The sequence below is a fragment of the Puma concolor genome, chromosome A3 (assembly GCF_028749965.1).
Source record: "Puma concolor isolate L17-30 chromosome A3, mPumCon1.1.hap2, whole genome shotgun sequence".
Classification (NCBI taxonomy): Eukaryota; Metazoa; Chordata; class Mammalia; order Carnivora; family Felidae; genus Puma; species Puma concolor.
In genome coordinates this window covers 41,225,207-41,253,152 of record NC_141669.1, presented here as the reverse complement: position 1 = coordinate 41,253,152, position 27,946 = coordinate 41,225,207, and the positions used below count along the sequence as shown (strand labels likewise).

At 45.5% G+C, this 27,946-nt stretch overlaps 2 protein-coding genes across 3 annotated transcripts in view; one reads left to right on the top strand and one right to left on the bottom strand.

Annotated features, from left to right (window-relative positions):
* Positions 1-16,983, bottom strand: part of TRABD2A (TraB domain containing 2A) — an 83,756-nt gene extending 66,773 nt beyond the window's left edge. The window contains exons 1-4 of one of the 2 annotated variants that reach the window (XM_086700730.1): positions 16,369-16,983; positions 15,509-15,614; positions 15,040-15,130; positions 10,183-10,312 (exon numbers count right to left, since the gene is read on the bottom strand). The gene's annotated coding sequence lies outside the window, so the exon portion shown is untranslated. The remainder of the gene's footprint in view (positions 1-10,182; positions 10,313-15,039; positions 15,131-15,508; positions 15,615-16,368) is intronic. The other variant, XM_086700731.1, reaches the window with a different exon arrangement.
* Positions 16,984-17,013: 30 nt separating this feature from the next.
* On the top strand, positions 17,014-18,098 carry TMSB10 (thymosin beta 10). Its single transcript, XM_086700733.1, has 3 exons — positions 17,014-17,164; positions 17,441-17,555; positions 17,820-18,098. Exons 2-3 carry the CDS (start codon positions 17,456-17,458, stop codon positions 17,852-17,854), a joined length of 135 nt encoding a protein of 44 aa, XP_086556859.1. The 5' UTR covers positions 17,014-17,164; positions 17,441-17,455; the 3' UTR covers positions 17,855-18,098.
* Positions 18,099-27,946: the final 9,848 nt, after the last annotated feature.

Here is a 27,946-nt window from a genome sequence, read left to right as displayed (position 1 = left end):
GGAGGCTAAGTCCCTTGCTGAGGTCATACGTGCACTAGGGGCTGGATTCAAACTCACACATTCTAACTTCAGAATCCAGACTTTCACCCACTTCCTTGTACCTCCTCCTCTCATTACCAGCTAACATTTTCTTTAAGGAGATAGGCTCATTTACATTTTCTATTAAGGAGGTTTCTTTTTCTTTTTAACATACACAAAAGAAGGGAGGACAATGAACCTGCATATAGGTATCACCCAGCTTTTGAAAGACACAATAACATTTCCAGAACCAGCGTTCCAGGGAAGAGTTTGGGAATTACAGTCCTAGGTCAACGTGAGTAACTCTTCCAGAACTTCATCAGAAGAACATGCTAAGGGTGGTACAGGTGGTGCCCAGGAGAGAGCAGGCCAGAAGCAGACAGTAGATAAGAGGGAAGCAACTGTGTCATAAAAGTCAGGGGTGGGGGGTGCGGGGAGTGGAGCAGAAACTCAGACTTCCTGAGGGCTGCTGGCAGTAGTCGACTTCCAGCCCGAAGGTATTCTTACTCTAAATCCCCTGTGATGGACACTGAGAGGCACTGCCCACATCCTCCTTACTGCCCCAGCTGGCTAGGGCACTGTCGACAGACAGGTGCCAGGCCTTCAGTATTGTCTCAGGCTCAGAGAACCACCTCGCCCTTCTGAAGGCCATCTCAGTCCATCTTGGGACAACTCTAGTTCCAAAGGCCCCCTAGGGTGTTGGGGTTACTGAGGCTGTCCAAGCTTGAATTCTCGCTCTGCACATCTCACTTCCTTCCTCCCCCCTCCATAGGAGTTCATCCTAGGGCATTCCTTAAAAAATATCCTGCACGTGAAATCAGCTCAGAGTCTGCTTCCCTGGAAACGCAACCCAAAACAACCCCCTTCCTTTAAGGAAGTCCCAGTGACGTGCAATCTAAAGAGCACAGTTAACACCGTCACCCAAGGGTCACCATATTGAGGCTGTGATGGTTGCCATGGCCCATTCACAAAAAACGTACAGACACTGGGACAGAAGAAAGACCAAAATATGGGACAGACTTCTCCATTGTATGTGTCCAGGGAATATACAACCCCCATGGGGGCAGGGGTACAGCTTTCTCTATTTCTCTGGAAGTACTTGGGCTCCCACTCCAGCACATTAAAGGGAACTCGGTCTCTTCCTGCTCAACATCTCCCCAGGGCCTCATGCAACCCCTCTGGGAGAAACTCTTAGTCTTTGGGGGTTCGTTCTCTTTCCTTCTCTCCCAAGGAGATCCCAGACCCAGAAGCTAACCTGGCCCTGCCCATGAAGCACCGGCTGCTGGTGTAAATCAGGGTCTGTTTTTTGGCTGATCTTCCTGACTTTGCAGATTAACTAAGATCTGACTTCCACTTTCCTTACATCTCTGGCTTGGGCAGCCTTCCCTGGGATCCTCTTCATAGGGCCAGTTCACCCGTACTGTGGTGACACCCTCACCCCTGCAAACTTATCAGCCAACCTCTCAGAAAACTTCTATATTTGTCCTGGGATTCAAGGGAGATTCCTGGACGCCTTAAACTCTGTGAGCAAGTCATAAGGACTGTGTGCTCTCTAAAGCCAAGCTGGTAGGTCTCTGTGATGACTTATGAAAAAATAATCAAACTGGGTGAGGTTCTGGATACAAAGGGAGGAACATTTAGCACAGAGCCTAGCACATAGTGTTAGTTATTTCTGCCAATGTCACAATGTCACCCAAGCCAGCTGGAGACCTCTCTCTGTCACCCACTACATCATATCATCATATCCACCAACTGCTTATTGTCTATGGTGATTTTTTTTTTTTTTTTTAATTTTTTTTTTTTCAACGTTTATTTATTTTTGGGACAGAGAGACAGAGCATGAACGGGGCAGGGGCAGAGAGAGAGGGAGACACAGAATCGGAAACAGGCTCCAGGCTCTGAGCCATCAGCCCAGAGCCCGACGCGGGGCTCGAACTCACGGACCGCGAGATCGTGACCTGGCTGAAGTCGGACGCTTAACCGACTGCGCCACCCAGGCGCCCCTATGGTGATTAACTCTCAAATTTTTCAGCTTCTTCTCCCCACTGCCACTCTGACTCCGACCCTCATTATCTCTTACCTGGATCATAGTAACAATCTCCTAACTAACCTCCCTGCATCTGTGAAATCCATCAACAATGTGATAAGAGCAAACACATGCCTGGCCTTCGCTACGTGCCGGGTGCTCTTCTAAGCACTTTGCATTCCTAAGACGTGTGTACTATTGTTGTCGTCCCATTTTACAGATGAGGATGCAGAGGCACAGAGGGGCAGGACACCCCCTATTGTCCCTCTTTGCTTCTTCCTTGTTCCTCCCTGCCTTGCTTCTGCTGAGATTTATACCAACGTAGCCTCTAACCCCATCTCTGCCACTTAGGACCATAAGACCTTGAGCAAGTTCCTTTAGTTCTGTCTTCATCAGCTTGGGTGGCTACAATAAAGCACCACTGACTGGGTGGTTTAAACCACAGACATTTATTTCTCACAATCCTAGAGGCTGGAAAATCCAAGATCAAGGTGCCAGCAGTTTCAGCTTTTGGTGAGGGCCCTCTTCCTGGTTTGTAGACCAGGCTTGGAGCACCTTCTCACTGAGCACTCACATGGCCTTTCCTCATGGCACATGTGGAGAGGAAGTGAGACAGCCCTCCTCTCTCTTCCTCATTTTATAAGAGTGCTAATCCCATCATGACAGTCTCCCCCCCGCAATGACATCATCTAAACCTAATTACCTCCTAAAGGCCCCACCTCCTAATACCATCACACTGGGAGTTAGGGCTCTCATATATGTATTTTTCAGGGACACAAACATTCAGTCCATAACAAGGTCCCCAGGCCTTCGTTTCCTCGTCAGTAAAATGAAGGCAATAATGCTTGCTCCCGGGGTTATAATGGCTCAACAACCCGGTTGTAGTTGTGGTTGAAATTACTATTGTTGAGATAGCCCAAGTAAAGCATATAGCACCTAGCCCACCACACAGTCAAGATAAAGATCCCATGAATGTCAGCTATTATTCTTCATGGCATTACACACTCAGCTCAAATGTCCACAGCCATGTGGATCACCCTATCCCACCACTGAATGTGGTGTAGACTTGTCCTATTATACCCATCATACAGCATCACATCTATTTATTCATGTGTCTATTTCCCCTTACAGACCATAAACAGTTCACGGTCAGGTGTCAGGATGCCCTGGAATCCCTGGCACCTGGCTTGGCACTCAGCACCTGACAGGCACCCAGGAGATGCTTGTTAAATAAACACATGAGCACATGAATGAACGAGCCATGTCAAGTGCAACTCGGACTCCCAGCTGAAAGCTCCCTGGTTCACTCGACTGGTCAAAAGTATTGGTACATGCTTTGGGGACAAGAACGCAATGGGCTAAACTCAGCACCCGTACTGACGTGTCAGTTAAATGTTGATGAGCGTTATGGGCTGAATTGTGTCTCCTCAAGTTTCATATGTCACCAACCCCCATACCTCAGAATATAGTTGTATTTGGAGAAACGGCCTTTAAAGAGATGATTACGTTAAAATCAGGCTCTTAGGGTGGAGACCTATTCCAGTCTGACTGGTGTCCCTTTAAGAAGAGGAAATATGACCACACCGAGAGACAGGATGTGCATGCACCATGTAAGGAGACAGTGAGAAAGCAGCCATCTGCAAGCCAAGGAGAGAGAAGAAAGCAAACCTGCCCATGTCTTGAATTTGCCCAGGTCTGGAACTGCGAGAAAATAAATTTCTGTTGTTTAAGCCACCCAGTCCGTGGTATGCGGCATTTTGTTATGGCAGCCAATAGAGTGGGGAAGTCCCAGTCCCAACTTTCATCTGTGGGAACCTCCCCTAACTTCCTGACAAACATTTTCCAATCAGTTCCAGACATCATCTGATCCTAATTTCAGAACTGGCATTTTCCTCCATCCGTTATCACCATCCCTTCAAGATGATCCTGTCCTTCAACATTTCCAGAAACCCTTTTTGAAGCATTAGTATTCAGCTCAGGAGCATTTATTGGGGAGCATGGCATGATAACAATAGAACTAGCTCAGAAAATACTACAGAGAGGTAATTAGCATGGTGCAGGGAAATTATAAAAAGAAACCAAAGTAGTTGAACCACTCCCCTGCACACAATACATCTCACCTACAAAATGCTTTCAGCTACTTGATCTCACAGATCCTCGTGACAGCTCAATTACTATCTCCATTTCTTAGACGAGGAAATTGAAGTTCAGAGAAGCCATGTGACTGTCCAAAGGCCCAGGGCTGGTAGGGAATGGTGCCAGTGCTTGGACCCAGGTCTCCTGACCCTATGTGCCATGTGAGGTGCTTCAGAAAAATGTCTTCACTTTCATTAGAGAAGAGGGGGTTTGCATGAAAGCACACATCTGCCACCATCCTTTCCAGAGGTGCAGTGACAGGAAGTTAAACCTTTCTTTCTACTTGCCGGTTATAAATGATTGCTCCTTCCCCAGTGAGCTTGTAATTGTCTCTTTATAAGGCTTGATTGGGGGAAGCTTAGTAATCTGGCTCCAAGCCAAAGAGCAACACATGGCATAAAGGAGACAGAAAAAGAATATGAATTCTGAAATGAGCAAATTAACCAGAAAGGAAATGGCAATTTTGCATATTCTTGAAGGAGGAAGATAAAAACTGTAGTATGCAAGAAGGGGCCAGTTTTCTGGAAATTATGCAAACTAAAAAGAAGTCAGAAATGAATGAAAATTGGTCAAAAACTACAAAGAAACAGTCAGAATTTATCCCACACAGACACTTGCACAGATTTTGTTTGAATTCATTTGCAGCATTGCTTATAGGTGTCCCTTCCATACACCCAGGCAAGAGGGGCTGGCACTCTAGACGACCCCCCCTGCACACACGAACACCATGCAGACCTGGGCACGGGCTTCCTCTGTATTCTGGAGGCAAAGGGTGACTATACCTCAACGCCAGAGAAGTTTCTAGGCTGTGTTGCTGCCAGCACCAATGATGAGATGCTTCTGAGTTTAGGGATGACTGGGGAGACAGAACCACTTACCTCAGCGCTTCTGTCACTCAAACCTTTTCTCTCACAGATTCTTATAAAACCAGGATTTCCAGGAGTACCAAGCGCCCATTTTCTCACTCCTTTTCCTGTTCCAGGCTGTGGCTCCAAAAGCTAGCACCGAAATTCTGGTAGCTACAGGAATTACTCACAAATTAGCACAGTGTTCCCAACAAGTGCATTGTATGGCAGCTGAGAAATATTTCACAATTAGTAAATAGCTCATATTATTCTTACACCTGTACATACGTAGATAACATATATGAAGCAATATACAGATTCTCTATATTGTTCACAAGATAGACATTGAAGACACTTTAAATTTTATAAAATTTATTCATCACATTTAACTGCATAGCCAATAGTTTAATTAAATATTTTATTTTTAAATAATGCTGGTTTGGGGCACCTGTCTTGTTCAGTCAGTAGAGCATCCAACTCTTGATCTCAGGGTCATGAGTTCAAGCCCCACATTGGGCATGGAGCCTACTTAAAATAAAATAAAATAAAATTAAAATAAAATTAAATTAAATTAAATTAAATTAAAATAAAATAAATAAAAAATAATGCTGGCTTACAATTTTGAAATTCATTAATAATTATTTGTACTTCACTTTCGAATACTAGATAATATTTTAAGAGAAAATATCGTTTAAAATATATATGAACATCTTAACATTTTAAAATTAACTGATACCTTTTATGAAAACAGCCAATCTTCATTTCTCATGGATTCCCTATTGGAGAATTCACTTACTTGTTAAAATTCATTTGTAACCCCCAAATCAACATCCCGTGTGATAATACATTATCTTTTGTGAAAATAAAAGAATATATGTGCGCATATATGTAATGCCAGCATCTCTGAAAGAGTGCACAAAAGACCAGTAGCAGAGATTGCTCCCAAGGAAGGAAATGGGAGATTTGGGGCTTGGAGGGGGGAGAGAGATTTTCACCGTGTGCCCCAGTTTACTCTACATAACAAATCATCCCCCAAAACTCAGTGGTTTAAAACGACATCCAGGTATGAGAGTCACGATTTCTGTTGGCTAGGAAATCCGACAGCGCTTGACAGGGACGGCCGATCCCTGCTCCATGGCGTCCGCAGTCGTTACTCTTACACTGGCTCTATTTGATTCCACCAACATTTTAGGTTTCTTTCAAATCCGTGTCGTCCACTAGACTGTATGATCCTTAGGACAGGAACCACAGCTTACTCGTCTCTATATCACAGATACTCAGACAAATCTCGATGGACTTAATGGAGAAATAAGAATACATGTTCTTATTTTCTCTGTAATCCTTCTATTCATCATTTCCTAACCCCATGTGTGACCCATAACTCCTCATTATCTAATACCATGCCCTAGAGACGAAAAATTCACAACCTAAGGAACAAAGCCTCATTTGTTCTTAGGTATAATTTTCTTGCATCAGAGTGACTCTTCGAAGAGTTTTATCAACATGGAACACTGGTGCCACAGGCTGAATGTTTGGGTCCTCATCTCCAAGATGATGGTATTAGGAGGTGGGCCTTTGGGAGGTGATTAGGTCACGAAGGTGGGGCCCTCATGAATGGGATTCATGTCCATATGAAAGAAACCCCAGAGAGTTGCCTTTCCCCTTCTATTAGGTGAGGACACAGTGATAAGATGGCCGTTTAGGAACCAGGAAACACATCCTGACTAGACACTGAACCTGCCAGTAGCTAGGACTGTCCCACCTCCAGAATAGTGAGAGATAAATTTCTATTGTTTATAAGCTACTCAGTCTATAGTATTCTGTCATGTCAGCCCTCATGACTAAGACAAAAGGTGTAGACAATAAAGGATTGAACACATTAGCAAGCACTGGTGCACAGAGCAAACTTCACGCACAGATCGGTGGCAGGCAAAATCCAGGACCTCAAGGCTTTCCACTGAGATCTATACCAAGCAGGGAGGGAAAAGAAAAAAGAAAAAAAAAACTTCTTTAGCATTTAAAAGAAAGAAAAACGCAGAGGATAGATTATCCTGCCAAAAGACACAAGTGGTATTATCTTAATAACTAACACCAAAATCCCACTGAGGAAGGAACTATCTTTGGGGAAATATTTCCATCAGTTGCATGGAGTAGAAAGAACCAGCAAGAACCAGGGTAGCAAAGAACAAGTACACTGTTCCACTGGGAAGAAAGAAGGGACTTTGGTATTTCTCAATGGAAAGAATAAAGAAGAAGGAGGGAATCAGAAAATGGAAATGAGGAGATAGACAGTGTGAGTTACCAGCTAACTAGAAAAAGACCCCAATGTACCAAAAGGGCTTTCAGGATTCAGAACATATCAACAAAGGGGTGCCTAGGTGGCTCAGTTGGTTGAGCATCTCACTTTGGCTCAGGTCATGATCCTGCGGTTCAGGGGTTCGAGCTCCGCGTCGGGCCCTGTGTTGACAGCTCAGAGCCTGGAGCCTGCTTTAGATTCTGTGTCTCCCTCTGTCTCATATATATATATGTAATATATAATATATATAATAATATATAATATATATTATATATAATAATATATAATATGTATTATATATTATATGTATATTATATATAATTATATATAATATATATAATATATATTATATAATATATATAATATATATTATATAATATATATTAAATATATATTAAAATATATATATATATATACCATTAAAAATATAGGTTCGTCCCTCTCCTTCACCCACAACCCTTTGGTAAAAATTGTACTGCACAGACCAGCCTTATTTTTACAGTTGCTTTGAAGAAAGAAATGAAAGCCAAGGGCTGGCCCTGTTTGGATGGGATCACTGCGGAGACACAAAAATTCAGAGACCAGAAATAACCATAAGAAAATTCAGAGAAACCATGGGAAAGCATCAGACAGGAGTTGGAATCATTCTTATCTAGATCTTTTTCAGACACCAGAAGACATCTAGGTTAAACATAAAATTTCAGGAACATCTGAGAAGGAGATGTTCTAAATTCTCCTTAAATTCTCTCTAAAGGAGAATTTAGAAGTTAAAGAGATGATTTGAGAATAATGGACGCTAAGCCACTGATTGAAATCATCCCCCTACAGCAGAGTTTGAACTGCTGGACACAACCAGTTAGTGGATGATAAAATCAAGTTAGTAGGTCACAATCATATTTTTAACGAAATAATAAAATAAAAAGGAATAGTTCGACACCAGTGGCCATTAGGGAAATGCAAATTAAAACCTTGATGAGGGGCACCTGGCTGGCTCAATCAGAAGAGCATGCGACTCTTGATCTTAGGGTCATGAGTTTGAGCCCCATGTTGGGTGCAGAGATTGCTTAAATAAATAAAACTTAAAAAGAAAAAAACCTTGATGAAATAACTCCATGCCTATTAGAACAGCTAAAATTAAAAATAGTGGCAATACCAAATACTGGTAAGAATGCTAAGAAACTGAATTTCCTATAAATTGCTAGTGGGAATATAAAATGATACCACCACTCTGAAAATTTCTTGGCTATTTCTTTTTCTTCCTTCCTTCCTTCCTTCCTTCCTTCCTTCCTTCCTTCCTTCCTTCCTTCCTTCCTTCTTTCTTTCTTTCTTTCTTTCTTTCTTTCTTTCTTTCTTTCTTTCTTTCTTTCTTTCTTTCTTTCTTTTCTTTTCTTTCCTCAGAAAGAGAGAGCAGGGGAGAGGGGCTGAGGAAGAGGGGCAGAGGGACACAGAGAGAGAATCCCAAGCAGGCTTCATCCTCAGCGCAGAGCCCAACATGGGACTTGATTCCACAACCCTGGGATCGTGACCTGACCTGAAATCAAGAGTCAGATGCTCAACTGACTGAGCCATGCAGGCGCCTGAGCAATTTCTTACAAAACTAAAATGCACTTACCCTATGACCCAGCAAACACTTCCCTAGACATTATCCAAGAGAAATGAAAACTTATGTCCACACGCACCAAAAAAATGTACACAAATGTTCACAGCAGTGTTATTTTTAATAGCTGAAAACTGCAAACAGTCAAATGGCCTTCAGTAAGGGGTACATTCATGCCACGGAATACCACTCAGAAATAATAAGGACTGAACTAGTGGTACACTCCACAACTTGAATGGATCCCAAGGGCCTCGTGCTCAGTGAGAAAAGCCAATTTCAAAAGACAAAATTTTAGAGACAGAGGATAGATTGTGTTTGCCAGGGGCTATGAGTCGGGGAAGAGTGGGGGTAGGTGACCCTATAAAGGTGTAGCACAAGGGATTTCCCTTTGTGGTGATGGAATACGTCTGTATCTGGATTGTAGTGGTTGTACAATTCTGTACATGTGATAAAATTGCAGAGAAATACACACACACACTGCACATAATAAACTGGTGAAATCTAGAAAGGTCTGCAGATTGCACCATTGTCAGTTGCCTGGTTTTGATGCTGCACTATAGTCATACACGATGTTACCATTGAGTACACAGGGGACCTCAGTTGTACCATCTTTGCAACTTTCCATGAGTCTATAATTATTTCCAAATGAAAATGCTTTAAAAAATGAAAATGAATACAACAGAGAAGCTTAGAATATATCACTCATAGTGAAAGTGAATATTGTTCTAGAGAACTTCTGTTTCATTTGTGTGCACTCATGTGAATACCATATCACGGTGTGAAATGTACTTAATGCACTTCTTGGGGAGGGAGTCAATCATCAAGGTCAAAAACAATTTGAAAACCGTTGCTTTATGGCAAGCTTGGAAGACGTAAAGACCTAAAGGGGCCAGGTAGAGCACGTGAGGAAGTAAAATCGGCCTGGCTCATGAAGACTGTCTCATCCTTCCCATATACCATAGTTCTTACTACGGCAGGCTTCCTAATGATATAAATATTCTTTACTTCCACAGACAAATAAGCTCTTTCTTAATTTTTTTAACTACATGGTACTCTTGATCTATCTGTTCTCCCCACTTTTGATAGTGAATGAGTTTGTCTCTTGCTGACTAACAAATTATTCCTAACCCTGGCAGCATAAAACAGCAAACACTTACTATCTCACAGTTTCTGGGAATGGCTTGGCTGGGAGGTTCTGGCTCAGGGTGTCCCAGAAAGTTACAGTCAAATTGTCACCCAGAGCTGCAGCCATCTGAAGACTCACCTGGGGCCGGAGGACTTGCTTCCAAACTCGCTTGCTGATCGCCTCAGCTCCTCACTGGCTGTCGGCCACAGACTGGCGCTCCCTCACTTTGTGGTCCTCTCCGTAGAACTGCTCACAACATGGCAGCTGGCTTCCCCCAGAACGAGAGACCCAAGAGAAAGAAAGAGAAAGCCAGGCACCAAAATGGAAATTATAGTCTTTTATAACTCAACTTCCATCTAACTCATAACTTAACTATCTCCTCTGCCGTGTAACATTGGTCACACAGACCCATCCTGGTACAATAGAGGAGAGGACTTTATAAGGGTGGGAACAAAAGGCAGGATCACTGGGGACCATCTTAAAAGCTGACTTCCATAGAAAGAGGCCTGGGAACAAGAAATATTTCTCCACTGGGAGCAAAACACCTGTACAGATAGGATAAACGACAACTGACACTGGTCTCCATGCAGGGAAGACATTAGGGACTGGTAGAGAATCAGTAAAGTGAAGACAACATGCCCCATTTCAAGGGTGCAGCTGTTAATCACAATGCTGCCATGAGAAGATCTACATCTTAAAGTGGAAATCTTCCCACGTGAAATTTAATGCGGCCAAACAAAATACATATGCCAGCTGGATCCAGACTGCTGGTGTGCAAACACCGCTGCAAGATCAAGGCAAAAGTGCCATGGGTAAGGGGCGCCTGGGTGGCTCAGTCGGTTAAGCGGCCGACTTCGGCTCAGGTCACGATCTCACGGTCCATGAGTTCGAGCCCCGCGTCGGGCTCTGGGCTGACGGCTCAGAGCCTGGAGCCTGCTTCCGATTCTGTGTCTCCCTCTCTCTCTGACCTTCCCCCATTCATGTTCTGTCTCTCTCTGTCTCAAAAATAAATAAACGTTAAAAAAAAAAAAGAGATTTAAAAAAAAAAGCGCCATGGGTAAGAGCTCAGGGTTCGGAATCAGCCAGACCTGGGTTCAAATTTCAACAACACTAATTACCTGCTGTGTGACCTTGCCCAAGTCAAAGATCCTCTGCTGTAAAGCAGAAATGATCAAAACAGGATTAAGTGAGATGATACCTGTAAAAGTCCTTAGCACAAGGCTTGGAACACGACAGCCACTCAATAATGTTAGTTGCCATCATCACTGCTATTCTAGCACCAGAAATGAAAACTGGAGCCACACTATTGGCACTCGCACTCTGGCTGTTAGCCACTGGGTGAGCTGAGCAGCTGCCAAGCTTTATTTAGGGGTTCATCCACACATCTACAGAACAGAACAATCTACAGAGCTGAACTTCAAAGGCCCGCTTTACATTCTTCACAATTTTATCTCAGACAGGCCCTTAAATTCCATGACCTACAAAGAGAAACAGCCTTTTGATGGCACGGAAAATACAGAGATCACCTCCTGATTTCCTTGCTTCCCATACCTCCTTTGTGCGAGACTCGTGCAGCTATTCTCCAGGCTGGCAAAACTGGTACCCAAAAGGAGGATGTTTCACAACTGAAATAACAGCAAGGAAAGGACCAGAAAGGTCATGTAGGGAGAAGTAGATTTGCTTGACTGCGGGCCTACTCCAGCCCAAGGTCTGAACCATCTCTATAATAGTCTACATACTTGGCTATCCACTTCTCATTGAATGCCTCCAATGACAGGGAACTCATCATCTCACTCAGAATAGCTTATTTCATCTTGATTAAGAATTTTATGTATTGTTCATTGGGGCGCCTGGGTGGCTCAGTCGGTTAAGCGTCCGACTTCGGCTCTGGTCATGATCTCACAGTTTGTGAGTTCCAGCCACCCATCGGGTTCTATGCTGACAGCTCAGAGCCTGGAGCCTGCCTCAGATTCTGTGTCTCCCTCTCTCTCTCTCTCTCTCTCTCTCTCTCTGCCCCTCCCCTGCTCACACTCTGTCTCCCGTCTCTCTCAAAAATGAATAAACGTTAAAAAAATTTTTTATTTTATTTTTTAATTTTTTTAACGTTTTTATTTATTTTTGAGACAGGGAGAGACAGAGCATGAACAGGGGAGGGTCAGAGAGAGGGAGACACAGAATCTGAAGCAGGCTCCAGGCTCTGAGCTGTCAGCACAGAGCCCAACGCGGGGCTCGAACTCACGGACCGCGAGATCGTGACCTGAGCCGAAGTCGGCCGCTTAACCGACTGAGCCACCCAGGCGCCCCAAAAAAAATTTTTTTTAAAAAAGAATTTTATGTATTGTTCAAAGAACACTGATTGAGCACTTAAGGTGTCAGGGCATTGCATTTGGTGCTGGGGATGCAGTAGTAAACCAGATAGATGAGGTCTTCAATTTCCTACTATGGGGGAGAGACAACAAACAAATAAGTGAATATATAACACATTTGGTAGAGATGGATTCTATGAAGAAAGATGAAACAAGGTAAAGGTCGAGAGAATGTCAGGGGTATTACTCTATATGGATGGTCAAGAAAAGTTCTCTGAGAGGGGGACACTTAAACAACGTTCTAGGTGAAATAAGGTGCACAGTGTGAATATTTAGAGTAAAAACAGCATCTCACATGAGGATCCCAACAAGGGCAAAGGCCCTGAGGCAGAAGTGAATGTCTTCCTTGCGGTCAAGGGAAACCTGGACTGAACTCTTTCTTCTTATTCACACAGCCACAAAATTCACCTTCTTTTGAGAGGTAATCATATTAATCATGTCTGTCTGTATTTGTAGGGTTTGTGGTCAGACCAAGCAGGCCCCGCATCTCCCCCTATCAGGTCTAATCTCATCTTATTTTGTCTATATCTCCACTGGATCCAGCTTGCCTTAGTGTTTTGTTTTGTTTTGTTTTAATGATCATTTATTTTTGAGAGAGGGGTGTGGAAGGGGAGAGGATGAGTGGGGGAGGGGGCAGAAAGAGAGGGAGACACAGAATCCAAAGCAGGCTCCAGGCTCTGAGTTGTCAGCATAGAGACCGCTGTGGGGCTCGAACTCGTGAACCACCAGAACATGACCTGAGCAGAAATCAACCGACTGAGCCACCCAGGTGTCCCTTGCCTTAGTGTTTACAGAGCTACATCCTTCCTAATATGATCAGCATTCTATCTATATCCCCATTCAAAGCCCGAATTAAAAAAAAAAAAAATTGTCAAATTGAACAGGCCTGAGGAATGTTGCCCCACAGCAAATCTCCAAAGGCTTCTCTCCACTGCCTTCCCCACCTCCTCACCCCGCAGTTGACAGTCATCAAGACTCCATTAGCTCCCTCTTATTAGCTCGACATTTTCCAAAGCATCCTTCTCAACAAAGAAAATGGAAATGTAATTGGAGTTGAGTGGTTCGCCTCTCTCAATACCATCTGTTAACAGTACACAATCTGTTCCAAGCAGCAGGCTGAAATGTTGTCAGACATAAATGACACCCAAGTCATAAGTAAATGCAAGGCATGAACATGAGCTTGTTGATTGACTTAGAGCGATTCATTTACTACACTAGACTTGTAACTCAAGAGTCTCATCATCTTTGTATCTTCCACATCCAGAGAACACTGCTAGAAACTTCATGGATATTTGATAAATGACAACTAAGTATATGTGTGAGTATTGCAGAAGATACTTAGGAAAAATCCCCGAATGGGACCTGAGACCCTGACACCACTAAGTTATGATTTTTCCATCTCACGGTGCTGCTGCATAACAAAACATCCTGAAACTCAGTGATTTAAAACAACTACACATTTATTTTGCTCACGAAACTGTAATAATCTGGCCAGGGACAACTTGTGTTTGTTCCACTCAGCAATAGCTGGGGTAATTTAAAGCTTCAAGGCTCATCTGTTTGCCTGTTTAGTGGTTGATGCTAGCTGATGGCTCAGACCTCAGCTGGGGCTGTAGCTGGAATGCCTACAAGCAGCCTTTCCTTGTAGGTGCTTGGTTTTCTCAGAGTGCAGAGGTATCCTGAGAGAGAGTCGGGCCTTTTATATCTCCATGGACTTTTATGTCTTAGCCATAGAAGTTAAAAAGCATAACCCCTGCTACATTTCACTCGCTAGAAGAAAGTCATAAAGGACAATCTATTCTCAAGAAATGGTGGGAGTGGGGCCCCTGGGTGGCTCAGTCGGTTAAACATCTGACTCTTGGTCTCAGCTCAGGTCGTGATTGCACGGTTTGTGAGTCCAAGCCCTGTGTCAGGCTCCACGCTGACAGTGTGGAGCCTGCTTGGGATTCTGTCTCTCCCTCTCTCTCTCTCTCTCTGCCCCTCCCTTGCTTGCTCTCTTTGTCTCTCTCAAAATAAATAAACTTAAAAAGTTTTAATACAAATTAAAAAATTAAAATAAAAACACTACCCATGGGATTGAATGAAACTAATAGATTTGACGAGTGTTCTTAAGCAACAAATGACAGAGGATACCCATTTTCTTAGAGATGGGCCACAGAGCTGAGAATAAAGAATATCTGCAAGTCCCTGTAGGCTCCTTTGTTTAGGTATCCTGTGCGCTTGATGTGTTCGAAACATGTGTTATAGCTGTATCTAGACGGAATAGATCCCTTTGTTTTGAAAATAAAAATTGGAATTGGAGTTCACCCTGGGTCCAAACTGGGACAAATGCTCAGACCAAAGGTGGGGTCCCCTAAGATAACACCTAAATAATGCTTGCCGTTGCATCTGAAAAGGAATCAAGTGCCAGTGAGACCCAATGAAGAGTTGATGTCTCAGGATGTCTGCATTTTTTCACGCTCAAGTTTGGCAGATCCTTTAATAGTGTATGCTCCAGGTCTGCCCAAACCTGCCTTCTTTTTCTCCTGGGTGCACAGCTTGACTACATTTCTCAGCCTCTCTTGCGGTTAGGTAAGACCATGTGACTAAGTCCTGCCAATGAGATGAGGGCAGAAATGATGGCGACTACCTCTAAGACTGGTCCATAAAAACTCCAGTGCAGTCTTGTATTTGTTTCCTCTTTTCCTATCTCCCGGATGCACGGAGTAAACTCCCAGGACCTGGAGGAGGGCAGAGTGACAAGAGAGAAGAAGCCTGAGTACCTGAGTCACTACATGGAGGTAAGCTGCCTGACCAGAAACATCAACGTATAGTGTTGCCACATGAGTGCAATATAAATTCTTATTGCTTTAAGCCACTATAGGGACCATTTGCTACAGTTGTTTGCCTACCCTGACCACGAAGTTGGATTTTTATTCAGGAAATGTCCATGCCCCTCCCTCCCCCACCAAAGGCAGAATATAATTCTCCACTCCATTAACAGTGGTTTTTGGCCAATGTGATGTTCACAGACATGAGGTAACATGATATGCTTTTACACGCACTTCTTCACTTCTACACTCTCTTGTGCTACAACCCTCTTGCTGCTCTGCCATCACCTTGAGAAGAATAAGCACCAGCTAGTTCCTGGTCCTGCAGACCTAGATTCAGCTGGCAACCTGCAACCAAGCCCAGCCTGGTCCAAACCAGCAGCAGCTGACTGACCTGTAGATGAACAAGCAAAAATAAATGATCAATATTTTAAGGCACTGGGTTTTGGGGTAGTTTGTTACACAGCATACTCTAGAGCTAGATGACTGATACACTAAGGAAGTATGAGTGTGGCAGTCTCACGGGGCTGCCCTATTAGGCTTCCACTTGATGCCTGTTCTATTAGCTCACTTAGGCTTTATGCTAAAGCTGTTTTCCAGATGAAGAAATGGAGGAGTAGGAAAGACTTGCCCAAGGCCACACAAGGGGTTTGGGATATCAAATTCATAAGCCTAAATGCTCTTCTGTCTCTTCCAAACACACTGAGGGAATGCAAGAAAAGCAGAGAAAATAGGGAAGACGTGGACAGAATTTAGATGTTTCCACCAAATCCCACTTTAACAGAGCTTGCTAATACTCCTTGGCACTTGAAAAAGGAAAGTTCTGCACAAATAAGACAACAACCAGCTTCCCTCCCCCCCCCCCCCGCCCCCATGTTGTTAATTTATGGAACTTACTACCTAAACATCTTTAGATAATACCACTGAAAATAACAACTTTTCTAAGAAAGATTTGAACAATCGCATTATACCCCTCCTATAATGGGTTAATATGGAAAATAAGAACGTTTGTAGGGTATCTTCAAGGTTATCTTCAAGGAGGAAAACCACACCCTTGGACACAGTGTTCTTGGAGCCCTGGTGTGAGAAAGAATAGAGAGCCCTCTCGGACTGCCTGCTCTCACCACCGCCCTTCAGACAATGCTTACAAGCCTTTAAGGAACACCCGCCACCACTCCCGCGAGAGCCTCCCAGCTCAGGGAACGCAGACGACGACGAGAGGGCAACCGGCCCCCAATCCGAGCAAAGAGCAGTGGAAACCTGTTTCCCCCGTCTCTTCATCTCTAGGAACCCTCGGCTCAGATTCTTTGAGGGCGAGTCTATGCAAGGGTTGAGCCTCCCCAAGGAGAGGAAGAGGGGAGGTTGGGGGAGGGGGGAGGAGGGCAAAGGCATGAGACGTGGGAACTGCACAGGGACGGGGCGGGGGGGGGGGGGGGATCTCCTGCGAGCCGGGATGACTGCAGAGCCAGCGTGCAACGCTGCACATCCACACCTACAACTACATACTACACACACAACCACACACACAACCACACACTCCTCCCCCCGCCGGCCCCCACGCCCATTATTTTGGAAGGGAGCAGCAGATTCCTGGGGAGGGGAGCGCAGCCCGGAACGGAAAGCAAGGGCCCAGCACCCGTCCCGGCAGCACCGACAGCTTCCACCGCGGGGTCACCGCGGGCTGGGGGCGCGGGGCGCTGGGGCCCCGGAGCAGGAAGTGCCGCGCCCAGCCCCCAAGGCAGCCTGGGCTGAGGGCGCGGCGGGGAAGCGAGCCGCCCGCGCTGCCCCCGCCCCTCGCCTATCAGCACCGCCCCCGCTGCGGCGGGTGAGGGGCGGGGCGGGGCGCGGCATATATAAGGCGAGGGGCGGGCGCCGCTCTTTTGTCTCTTGCTGCAGCAACGCGAGTGGGAGCACCAGTCGCCGGGCTCGAGGCGGAACTCCACGGTGAGCGCTGCCCTGGGCGGGGGCCCCATCCGGGTGGGGTCGAAGTGGGTGCACCTGGCCCGCGCGCCGCGGCCGCAACAGGCGCCCTTCCCCGACGGGACGCCCGTCCGGCGGACCACGCCCTGGGGCTAGGAGGGGGGTGCGGGCCGCGCCCAGATCCTCGGCCTGGGGCTGCCGGGAACGCCCCGGCCGAGTGCCACGTCGAGAGGCGTCGGCGGAGAGGCGGAGGGGACGCGGGCCCCGACCGCAGGCCAACCGCCTTGCTTTCCCCACTAGGATCGCTTTAAGAAAATGGCAGACAAGCCAGACATGGGGGAAATCGCCAGCTTCGATAAGGCCAAGCTGAAGAAAACGGAGACGCAGGAGAAGAACACCCTGCCGACCAAAGAGAGTGAGTGCACCCCCGCCTCCGGGTCCGCGGGCCCCCAGCCCGGTCCCCCCCCCCCCACCCCGCCCTTCCCGCGAACCCAGCCCCAGCCCCACCCCCACCTGGCCAAGGCGCCGGGCCCCGGCGGCCCCGGCCCCCTTTCTGTTCCACGAAGTGCACGTCTCCCCAGCCCCAAGCTTCTTTCTTAATCCCCAAACCTCGTGGGTGCCTCGGCTGGGGGGTTGCAAGGTGTCCTCCTCCGCCAGTGCCGCTTCCTGCTCTCCACAGCCATTGAGCAGGAGAAGCGGAGCGAAATTTCCTAAGAGCCTAAAGGATTCCCCACCCCCGTCATCTTCGAGACACCCTAGTCGTGGAGGAAGAGCCACCTGCAAGATGGACACGAGCGACAAGCTGCACTGTGAACCCGGGCACTCCGTGCCGACGCCACCGGCCTGTGGGTCTCTGAGGGGACCCCCTCCAATCGGACTGCCAAATTCTCCGGTTTGCCCTGGGATATTATAGCAAATTATTTGTATGATTAATGAAAATAAAACACACCTCGTGGCATGGCTGGCGTGGTCTGAGTCTTGGTTGGGAATTTCGTGGGCAGTGTCGCTGCAGCACAGCCCCACGCACAGGAGTTGCTGCCGCAGAGCGGGAGGGGGTCGCAGAACGGGCCGGTTTGGAGGGACCATTTTAAATTTTGACTTTACCTTCTTCAGGGGATTTTGTGCGTTATTGTTAGCTGCTTAGCTCGTGCTTATAATGCAATCCATGTAAAAACTAACCTCACCTTGTCCTTTCTGGAAGCTGGGGAAATGCTTTCTCAGGGGAGCAGGATTTTTGATAAGCTTTTACCGTCCCCCTGTCTCCCTGGCCTCTTCACGATTCTGATTCACACCCAGAGAGAGGACAGTGATTTAAAGTCTGAGAAGAGAAGGGGTAAGAGACTAAATCTGGAATGTTGGAAATTGGGTGAGATCACAAACTCTCCAAGAGGCTTTCTTGGAACTTAAAAGAGGAGGCATTGGAAGGAAAACAAAGGCGGGATCCAGGGAAACCACAGCAGGAATATCGGAACTAGAGGAGCCTTAGGGGACAGCCTAGCTTTTTGTCTTTCAACCCTAGCGCGGAACCTTCCACAAAAGCTAGCCATTAGAGGGAGTGCTGGGCTGAGCAGCAGCAGGAAGGGTGGGCATGCTGAGGGAGGGCTGGGGCTGGCAGCAGAGCCCCACAGGGTCACACCCTCTAGACCCACGGGGAAGAGAGGGACCATCCCAGAGTGGGGTGGGGTGGGGGGATGAGGAGGCTGCAGGACATTCTGGAACAGAAGACCCTAGCTGATGATTTCAGGGGTGAAATCTAAAAAGGGAGATGAGGACACTTTAGTGATTTGTCCCACATTTTTGTCTGACCATAAGGGACTGGACACTGGGTGAGGGCAAGTAATCTCAATGAGGTGTGATCCCTGCCCACAGGAACTTAAACTCCTAGCGGGTGAGATGGGGCAGCCACAGCAGACAAGGGCAGGAACACCTAGGCTGAGGGAGCTGCTGCCCATTTTGCACAAAGAAGTGACTTCTGACAGTGACACCTATGCTGTGGAGGGTAAGTGGGGGTAGGGGGGGTAGGGAGGGTAGATAAGGAAACACCTTAGGAGGCCCCGGTGGGGAGGGGCCTTAGCAGAATATCTGCTGTGAGTCAGGCACTGTTTTCGGATTTTTAGTTCTCAGAAACTATTAAGGCAGTATGATTATTATTCCATTTTACAGATGGGGAAGCTAAGTTTCAAAGAGACTAGGGATTTGCTAAAGCCACACAGCCAGTGAGTAGTGGAGCCAGAATTTGGGGCCAAAGCTGTGCTTTGGAGATTCTATAACCTAAGGTTCGGGACATCTGTTGTGTCAAACATTCATGAGATTTTATGAGCATTTGCTACTTGAGCATAATTGACCCTGTTAGGGTCTACCGCTGGAAGGTTAAAAGGGACCAGAAGAAATGACTACTGCCTTCAAGCAGTGACACAGTACGCCTGCTGGTGAGAAGGGCCCTGGAGAAAAGGCAAGCTGGGTACGGGGGAGAAGTGTGCTGGGGCAGGAAAGGGCATGTAAGTGCCATTGCAGTTTTCAACAGGTCAGTCGAGGGAGGCCTCTGGATAAGACAAGTGCTTCCAGGAGGGGGAACACAAATGCAAGCGTGTTGGGTGATCTGAGGAAGAACAAGCTGGAGTGGAGGGAGCAAGCAGCAGGGAGATGAGGTGTGAAAAGGCAGGAGATGGAGGAGGCAGATTTGAAGTTACCTGCAACTGTTACAAGGTTGGTTGCTGAGGAGTTCCTCCTTCCCCCCACCCCAAGCACCCTCCACCTCTGGACCTCCCTCCATAGGTGCCCCTCATGGGCATTAGGAATCCTGTCCCGGCAGCCACATCTAAGGCCTCTTTGGCCCCAACCTCCTCTCTGGGATGCAAATCACATGCTCCCTTCCTTTGGATCCCACAGATTCTCTGACCCCAGTGAGCTCACCTGGAGAGCAGTTCCTGAGCCCCGTTTCCTGGGGCCCCCTTACTCTCAGAAGATTCCCATGACTTTCTCACCCCTTCCCTGAGAAATCTATTCTGAGGTTGCAGGGTGCTGATGACAGCCCTGCTCTATCTAAGATTTAAGAAGTCACAAATCAAGGGGAGACTTAAGGCACTTTTGCTTTTCCACCCTCAGATAATGAGCTGATCGGATGTGGCCAGGTCAAAGTGGGGAAAGGAGATTGCGCATAGGGGAGGGGGGTCTCTTAATCATTTCAGGAGTCTTAAGCACCGCATCAGTTTATAAGGTAAGCCTGCCTTCCACAACCCACTTGAGCTGCACACTGCCACACACATCTAGGTATTCAGAGGCCTGAATGTTAAGACAGACCCCAAAAGCCAAGTACTGGCAGGGAGGCTTCCTAGGCCCCGCCTCTCTCGCAGTGATTGGTCCCCTGGGATCACTTGGAAATCACAATGGCCCCGGCGCCAGATCTGGGAGTTGGAGTGTGGAAGAACACTGAAGCACCCACGCCCCCTTCCCCCCTCCTCTTTTCTGTCCCTTGCCACATGGGAATACTGACATCTTGGGAGGATTATAGTCAATTGCTGGTTTATACCCTTTTCCTCCGATCTAAGAATTCAGGGACCAATTACTAGTCCAATCACAAAATGACTGAGGTTTGCCCTGAAGCTAAGATAAAACTGCAACATTTGTTTTTCTTTTTTCTTTCAGAAAGAGAGCAGGTGTTCCAGGGAGAGGCGCAGAGGGAGAGCAAGAGAGAATAATCTTAAGCAGGCTCCACAGGTGAGGTGGGACTTGATCCCACAACTCTGGAATCATGACTTGAGCTGAAATCAAGAGTCAGATGCTCAACTGACTGAGCCGCTCAGGTACCCCAACAACATTTCTTTTTAAACCTACTTGAATTTCTAGTTTTGTTTTCTTATTTCATTCCTAAGACCAGTTTTAACAATTAGGCCTCAGGGCTTGGGCCTTTTCACTGTCTTAGGGTCAAACCAGATGGCTCAGGGATTCTTGCAAACGTCCCTCCACCTCCTATTCAACATGCATGCGCTGAATGCCTGCTCACCGTGCTGAGAAAACAGATGGAGGACACTTAGGGAGCACCTGGTCTAGATTAGAAGGAGGAGCCAAGCTCTCTTCCTCACACATGCCAATCCCCCAGATGGCTTTCCCACCCTCTTTCCCCTCAGGCAAACACCTCCTCTCCTCAGACAATATCAGATGCTTCAGGTCCCATGCCTTTCCTCACCTTCTCCTGTCATTTCCCTGGAATAGAAAAAGCACTTCTGGGGCACCTGGGTGGCTCAGTCAGTTAAGCATCTGACTCTTGATTTCCACTCAAGTCATGATCTCACGGCTTGTGAGTTCAAGCCCTTCTTCAGGCTCAGTGCTGATGGTGCAGAGCCTCCTTGGGATTCTCTTTCCCTCTTTCTCTGCCATCCCCCACCCCCCCCCCCTCAAAAATAAATAAACTTAAAAAAAAATGAGAAAAAACACTTCTGTGTTTCTTCTCTCTACCCTTACTACACTACTCACACCACACATAAAGGAAAAAATCGGTTTCTCCTTTACTACAACACTCCACACAGAGAATACTTCAGGTCACCAAATGTGTAGGTTTTCCCAATCAAGCAGTTCTGTGATTCTCTGGACACTAGGTAGGTGTCCTAAAATTCAACCCATTGTGACACTATCCACCTGAAGTTAGTGCAGACCCTGTAGGTGAAGAGCTCAGTCCCACAAGGCTGCCGCCCTACCCCCACTTCAGACACCAATCCCAAATCCAGCCTGGCAACGTGCACCTACTAAAACTGAACATAAGAAACCCAATGACCCAGCAACTCCATTCCTACTGCTATATCCCGGAGAAATTAGTGCATGTGTCCACCAAAGGACATGTTCCTGGCAGCTTTATTCATATTAACCAAAGAGCAAAAACATTCCATATGTCTCTCAACAGAATGGATAGACAAATTTAATATATTCACACAGTTACTCATTCATTAAGTTACTCAACAATAAAAAGGAACCAAGTATTGATATCTAACATCTTACAATTCCATTTAGATGAAATTCTAGAAAAGACAAAATTGCTTTCTGATAATATAAGTCAGCCAAACCTACCAGGGTGATGAAAATGTATACCTTGATCAGAGTCATAGTTACATGGGTGTGTACATGTGTAAAAAATCATCAAGATGTAAACTTATGATTAGCACTCATATGCATTTTACTGTATGTATATTTTATTTCAATGAAAAGATTCTTTTAATCCCATGAAGAGCTAAGAATTCCCAGCTTTTAAGGCCACATGCTATTAACTCAGAGGAAAGAGGTGAAGATTGTGTAAACAACCCCCCTTGAATATTTTCCCCACTTTGAGTGATCCTCCATTGGTTTTCTAATTAGTCAAATACTGGCCATGTACAAGGCCCTCCCAACCACCACTCTCTCTGATTAGTCCCCCTACATAGCCCTGCCAAAGATGTTCTTTCTCCTCTCACCTCCTGTCCATACCTCCCTACTGATATCTGGACACATACATCACCTTCTTGGCTAGGCCAAATAGAGATGGATTCTTATTAGTTGAAGCCAGCACATAATACACACTAGTTGGCACATAATAACATACTCAATAAACGCTTGTTGAATTGTAACTGAAATATCACCTGCCCTCACCTACTCCATCTTGGCCATGCTAAAGCCAGGCTACTACCAGGCCCCACCGCTGTCATATTGTTGGTTCTACTGTGCATTGACAGAGCCCAAGCATGAGGGTATGGAAAAGTTACCATGGTTCAGGAAAGCCAAGCATCCTCATTTCCCTCCCAGAGCCCAGTTCAGGATACAATCCTACTACAGTGAGAGGAAGTGCAGTTAATTCACAACTGAGGCTATTGATGGAAAGCTGTATGTTACCCAGATGGCAACTGTGGGTCTCAACCAGTTAAAAGATTTTAGATGTTGGATTGCTGATTTCTGTGATATAGAGGCTGTGTTCTTGGTCAGTTTAATTCAGCATGCATTTTTGAGTATCCAGTGGGTGCCTATCACTGTACGAAACCTATGGATGCTACAAAAGACATGAGCCAACCAACAATACAAAAGGCAGAATAGGGGCGTCTGGGCGACTCAGTCAGGGGAACATCTGACTCTTGATTTCAGCTCAGGTCATGATCCCAGGGTTGTGGTATCGAGCCCCGTGTCAGGCTCCAAGCTGTGGAGCCTGCTTGGGATTCTCTCTCTCTCCCTCTGCCCCTCTCCCCCACTCACATAAGGCACCCAGGGGTTCAGCATGATAGAAATTTGTGAGGATGTTTTGTTTCAGTTTGGCTATCATAATGATCAGGGGACCCCACTGACAGTTCATAAACAGGAATCAGGAATACTAGACATCTGTCAATACTAGACAGTTCCACACATCAAAGATTTGTACTGTGCCCTACATGACTCTTTAAAGGTTCTTTATTGCTGTATAACACAATTACAGAAAAATGCACAGATCATAAGTGTGTTACAGCTCGGTGAATCTCCACAAACTGAACACCCCCTAGTGCTGAGGATAGTCCTATACCTATCCTAACTTCTAACAGCACATATACATTTTGCATACTTTTGAACTTTACATAAATGGACCCATGGCTTGTAAATGAATCACTACGCATTTGCAGAGCTGAACTATCTCTTCACAATTATGTGACTCCAGCAAAAACTAATTCTGCCCAAATTTATTATACATTGCATATTCCAAGAATGCAGCTAGCATATAACTGTAAATTGAGGGATGCTTTTTTGTTTCGTTTTGTTTTTTAACTCAGAGCTTCACCAAGAGTTCATGGCACCGATACGATACTTTTTCCTGGTTTTTGAATTGTTGATACAACACGATTGTGTCAGTGTTCCTCTGAAGCTGCTGGATTCCTGGTAACGCTATGTGTAGGTGCAAACACACATAAAGTGCAGATTGCTTCTTTAGGTGCAGAAATAGCTGCGCCAATATTTATTAGTCAGCTTGTGATAGGTTGTACCGCAGTAACAAACTCCAACAATTTCAGTGGCTCGCAACAACAAGCTGTATTTTTTATTCATATGTACATCAGGTGAAACCCAATGCACATGTCTTTAGTCTGAGTGCCAAAGGAGCAGACCCTGTCTGGAACACGCTCTCCTTATGGCAGAAGGAAAGAACGGCAGAGCCATATGATGGCTTTTCAAGCTCTGCCCGAGTGTGGCACTTCCATTCACATTACACTAGCCAAAGCAAATCATGAAGCAAGCCTGACATCACTTGGGTGAGGTGCTGCAAGCCACATGCTATCAGGTTGGCATGTATAATTCTGTGATGGAGAAGGCAGGAAATAATCAGGAGTCATGATAATATAATGTACCATATATACTGAAATGCATATGCATATTTTTTTGTAAATTATATTTCTTTATTTCACCTTTATATTCCAATAAGGGCTTATATTGCTTTGTTTTTAAAGTATATGTGAGAGTAGATTATATTCTCTTTGATTTCCACTTCAGGAGAGAGGAGTGTTATGCTGCAGAAGGAGATGTTGGTTCTAAGGGGTTGGGAATTAGTGGTCTGACCCAATCGTGGTAATTTTATTACCTTTGCAATGATTGACTTAAGAATAGATACAGGTTGCGATCCTGACCAAGGAGATCCAAGAGGAAGCCTGTGGAGAGGGACTTCTGGGAAGTCCCTTCTGAGAATTCGCTCTTTAAGAAAAACATAAGAAAAAGCTACACACATCATTGTGTATGTTTTTGTGATCACATCATATGTGATATGTTTTTGAACCATGACAGTTATCTTGAACCCATGAAGGGAAAATGCAACACACTGAGAGTGGCAAAGTGGAAAAATAAAAAGAATCTGAGTACTTGAGCCACTGAGGTTTCTTGAAAGTGCCTTATTAGAAGCTCCTGTGTAGCTCAGTTGGTTGAGTGTCTGACTCTTGATTTCAGCTCAGGTCCTGATCGTGAGGTCGTGAGATCAAGCCTCATGTCGGGCTCTGCTCTGGCAGCTAGGAGCCTGCTTGGGATTCTCTCTCTTTCCCTCTCTCTACCCCTCCCCTGTATGCTTTCTCTCTCTCTTTCAAAATAAATTTTAAAACTTTTTTAAAAAGTGTATTGGGGCACCTGGGTGGCTCAGTTGGTTAAGCATCCGACTCTTGGTTTTGGCTCAGGTCACGATCTCACAGTTTGTGAGTTCCAACCCTGCATCAGGCTCAGGGCTGACAGCGCAGAGCTTGCTTGGGATTCTCTGTCTCACCCTCACTCTGCGCCTCCCCTGCGCGCGAGCTCTCTCTCTCAAAACAAATAAGTAAACATTTTTTAAAGTGTCTTATGTTTGAACACCTTGTGTGAAATAATGCATTTTTCTTATATTGAAGAAATCTGTAGTTGACTTTTTTTACTTGCAGTTGAAAATATTCCACAATGATCATGTGGAATGGGAAGTCTGGGTGCAGAGATACTGGTTAGTAGGATATTGTAACCGTCCAGGCAAGAGGTAATGAGGACTTAAATTAGGGAAAGGTCTGTGTACATCCATGGTGCTATGCTGGTAAATGTTTAACAACCAGCTCTCGGTCAGGGTGGAGGGAGGTACGAGCTGTTTTGTAGCATTTGCTGATTTCTACGGTGTAAATATTGCCAATTTTAAGCTGTCAAGAGTTTGACAACTGGATCTTTGCAAGTTGGTGCCAGTTGGCTCTAGCACACAGCTGGCTGTGGGGTTAGAAAACCAGGGCAGATACAAAAGACTCCGCAGAAGGAGAACTGGTAAGACTTCAGATTATGCGAGCAATACGGAAGTTGTAATCTGACAGGCAAACAGAAATTTTACTTGTCTATGTGACTTCATTTCTGTGTTTCAGATTCCAGAGGGGAAGACCGAAGCATCCCACAACCAGGACACTTCCCAGAAAGTACCTTAGGAGACACAGCACTGCTTTGGAGAGAGATTCTACAGCCCCCAAAGAAGTATTATAAATTAATTTTATGGCTAACACACTGTACAGAGAGGCAATAAAATGGAGCTATGATAAAGCGGGTGTCTCTGGCACTGAGCCCAGGAAAAGGCAGGGTGAACATGCAAGACATCACAGTGTCTGAGAGCCCATATAGGCAAAACCCTGGAAGCTGATGCTGGAGGGAGTCGGGGTGGAAGCACGTGGCAAGGAAAGCAGCATTGGCCAGAATGAACACGCTAGTTAGGGCCAGCCAAAGTGGAGAAGCCATCGCTATTCATCAATCTATCACTTTCTCTGCTTATTCAACCACAATTTAGGAACAGTCTGCTAAATACTGGGTCCTAGGCTAGGTAGTTGCTCAGGATACACAAAATGGATTCTCCCAGACCTCAGTTTGTCACAGGTAAGATAAACAGGTAACCTGGATTAACGGCAAAATACAGGATCATGGAATACTGTATTCTGATTTAACACTAAATGTGCATCAAGCTTAATTTTTGTCTCTGCAGTGAAATTCAGAAGACTAAGAGAGGGCCCTGTCGACTCAGCCCTGGCGTTATTCAGCATTTACTCTGAATTTCTGTAGTATTCATGTCTATTGCTGTAATGTTAAATCAATGTGTTTCATAAACGTCAACAAGATCAGAAAGACTTGGCTATTAATTAGAAGATAAAAAAAACATTGGCCCTGGGGGGCCTGGGGGGGCTCAGTCAGTTAAGCATCTGACTCTTGATTTCAGCTCAGGTCATGATCTCACAGTTCGTGAGTTCAAGCCCTGCCTCGGGCTCTGTACTGATGGCACAGAGCCTGCTGGGGATTCTCTTTCTCCCTCTCTTTGCCCCTCCTCTTCTTGTTCTCTATCTCTCAAAATAAATAGACACACTTAAAAAAATTTTTTTTAAAAATACAAAAAACCATTGACCCCATGAATGCTATTTAAGGTTGCCAAGCACCCCCAAGCCATAGCTAAGAATTTTTCTACATTGCCTCTAGGAAGGCAATTCTGCAGGAAAAAGCTCCCACTTTTGCATCAATGTAGCCCAAGACCTTCATCTCAGGCATGTGTAGCTAAAAAGAACCTGTTCTTTGAGTCACTGTTTTTATCCAAATGTTATCTCATGCCAAGCAGTCCCTTATTTTGTTTCCTGCTACTCAGATGCCAGGTTATTTGATCTGGCTTGTTCTTAGAAAAAAAATCAGTAGCGTATATAATGGTATCATGAACATTCTTCGGTTTTTTTGATTAAAAAAAAAAGACCTATCCAACCTGTCTTAAGCAAAAAAAAAAAAAAAAAAAAAAAAAAAAAAAAAAGATACATTTACTTATGTAAATGAGAGATCCAGGAAGTAGGTTTTACTTCAGGTGTGGCTGATGGAGATAGTCAAATGATGTCACAGGGACCTGGTTTCTCTCTCTCCATCTTTCAGTTCTGCATCTTCCTTCTCAGGCTGGCCTCCCCGCTCATGGTGACAATACAGCTGCTGCAGCTCAATACACTCCTCCCAGGTATGAGAACAGCAGAAAATAGAGACCGTCTATTTCTATTCTATCCAGTTCAAACAAAAAGGCTGGACCTAACTTTCACTAGCCAGAATTAGGGCAGGTGCCCCTCCCTGACCCAATCACACTGGCCAGGACACAGGCTGGTTTAAACCTAGGTCTAATGCCATCCTTGTTGTTAGCAGATGGGTCAGCCTCACTGGAATCACAGGAACATTGAGTAGAGATGGAGTCTATTCCTTTTTTTTTTTAACTGAAGTATAATTGACATATGACATTATATTAGTTTCAAGTGTACAACAATAATGACTTGATATTTGCATACACTGTGAAATGAACACCACTAGACTTAGTCACCATCTGTCACCATACAAAGTTAC

Coding starts and splice junctions, on each gene's coding strand:
- TMSB10 (XM_086700733.1), top strand. CDS start 17,456: ATGGCAGACAAGCCAGACATGGGGGAAATCGCCAGCTTCGATAAGGCC. Junction 17,556..17,819: donor CACCCTGCCGACCAAAGAGA/GTGAGTGCACCC, acceptor TGCTCTCCACAG/CCATTGAGCAGGAGAAGCGG.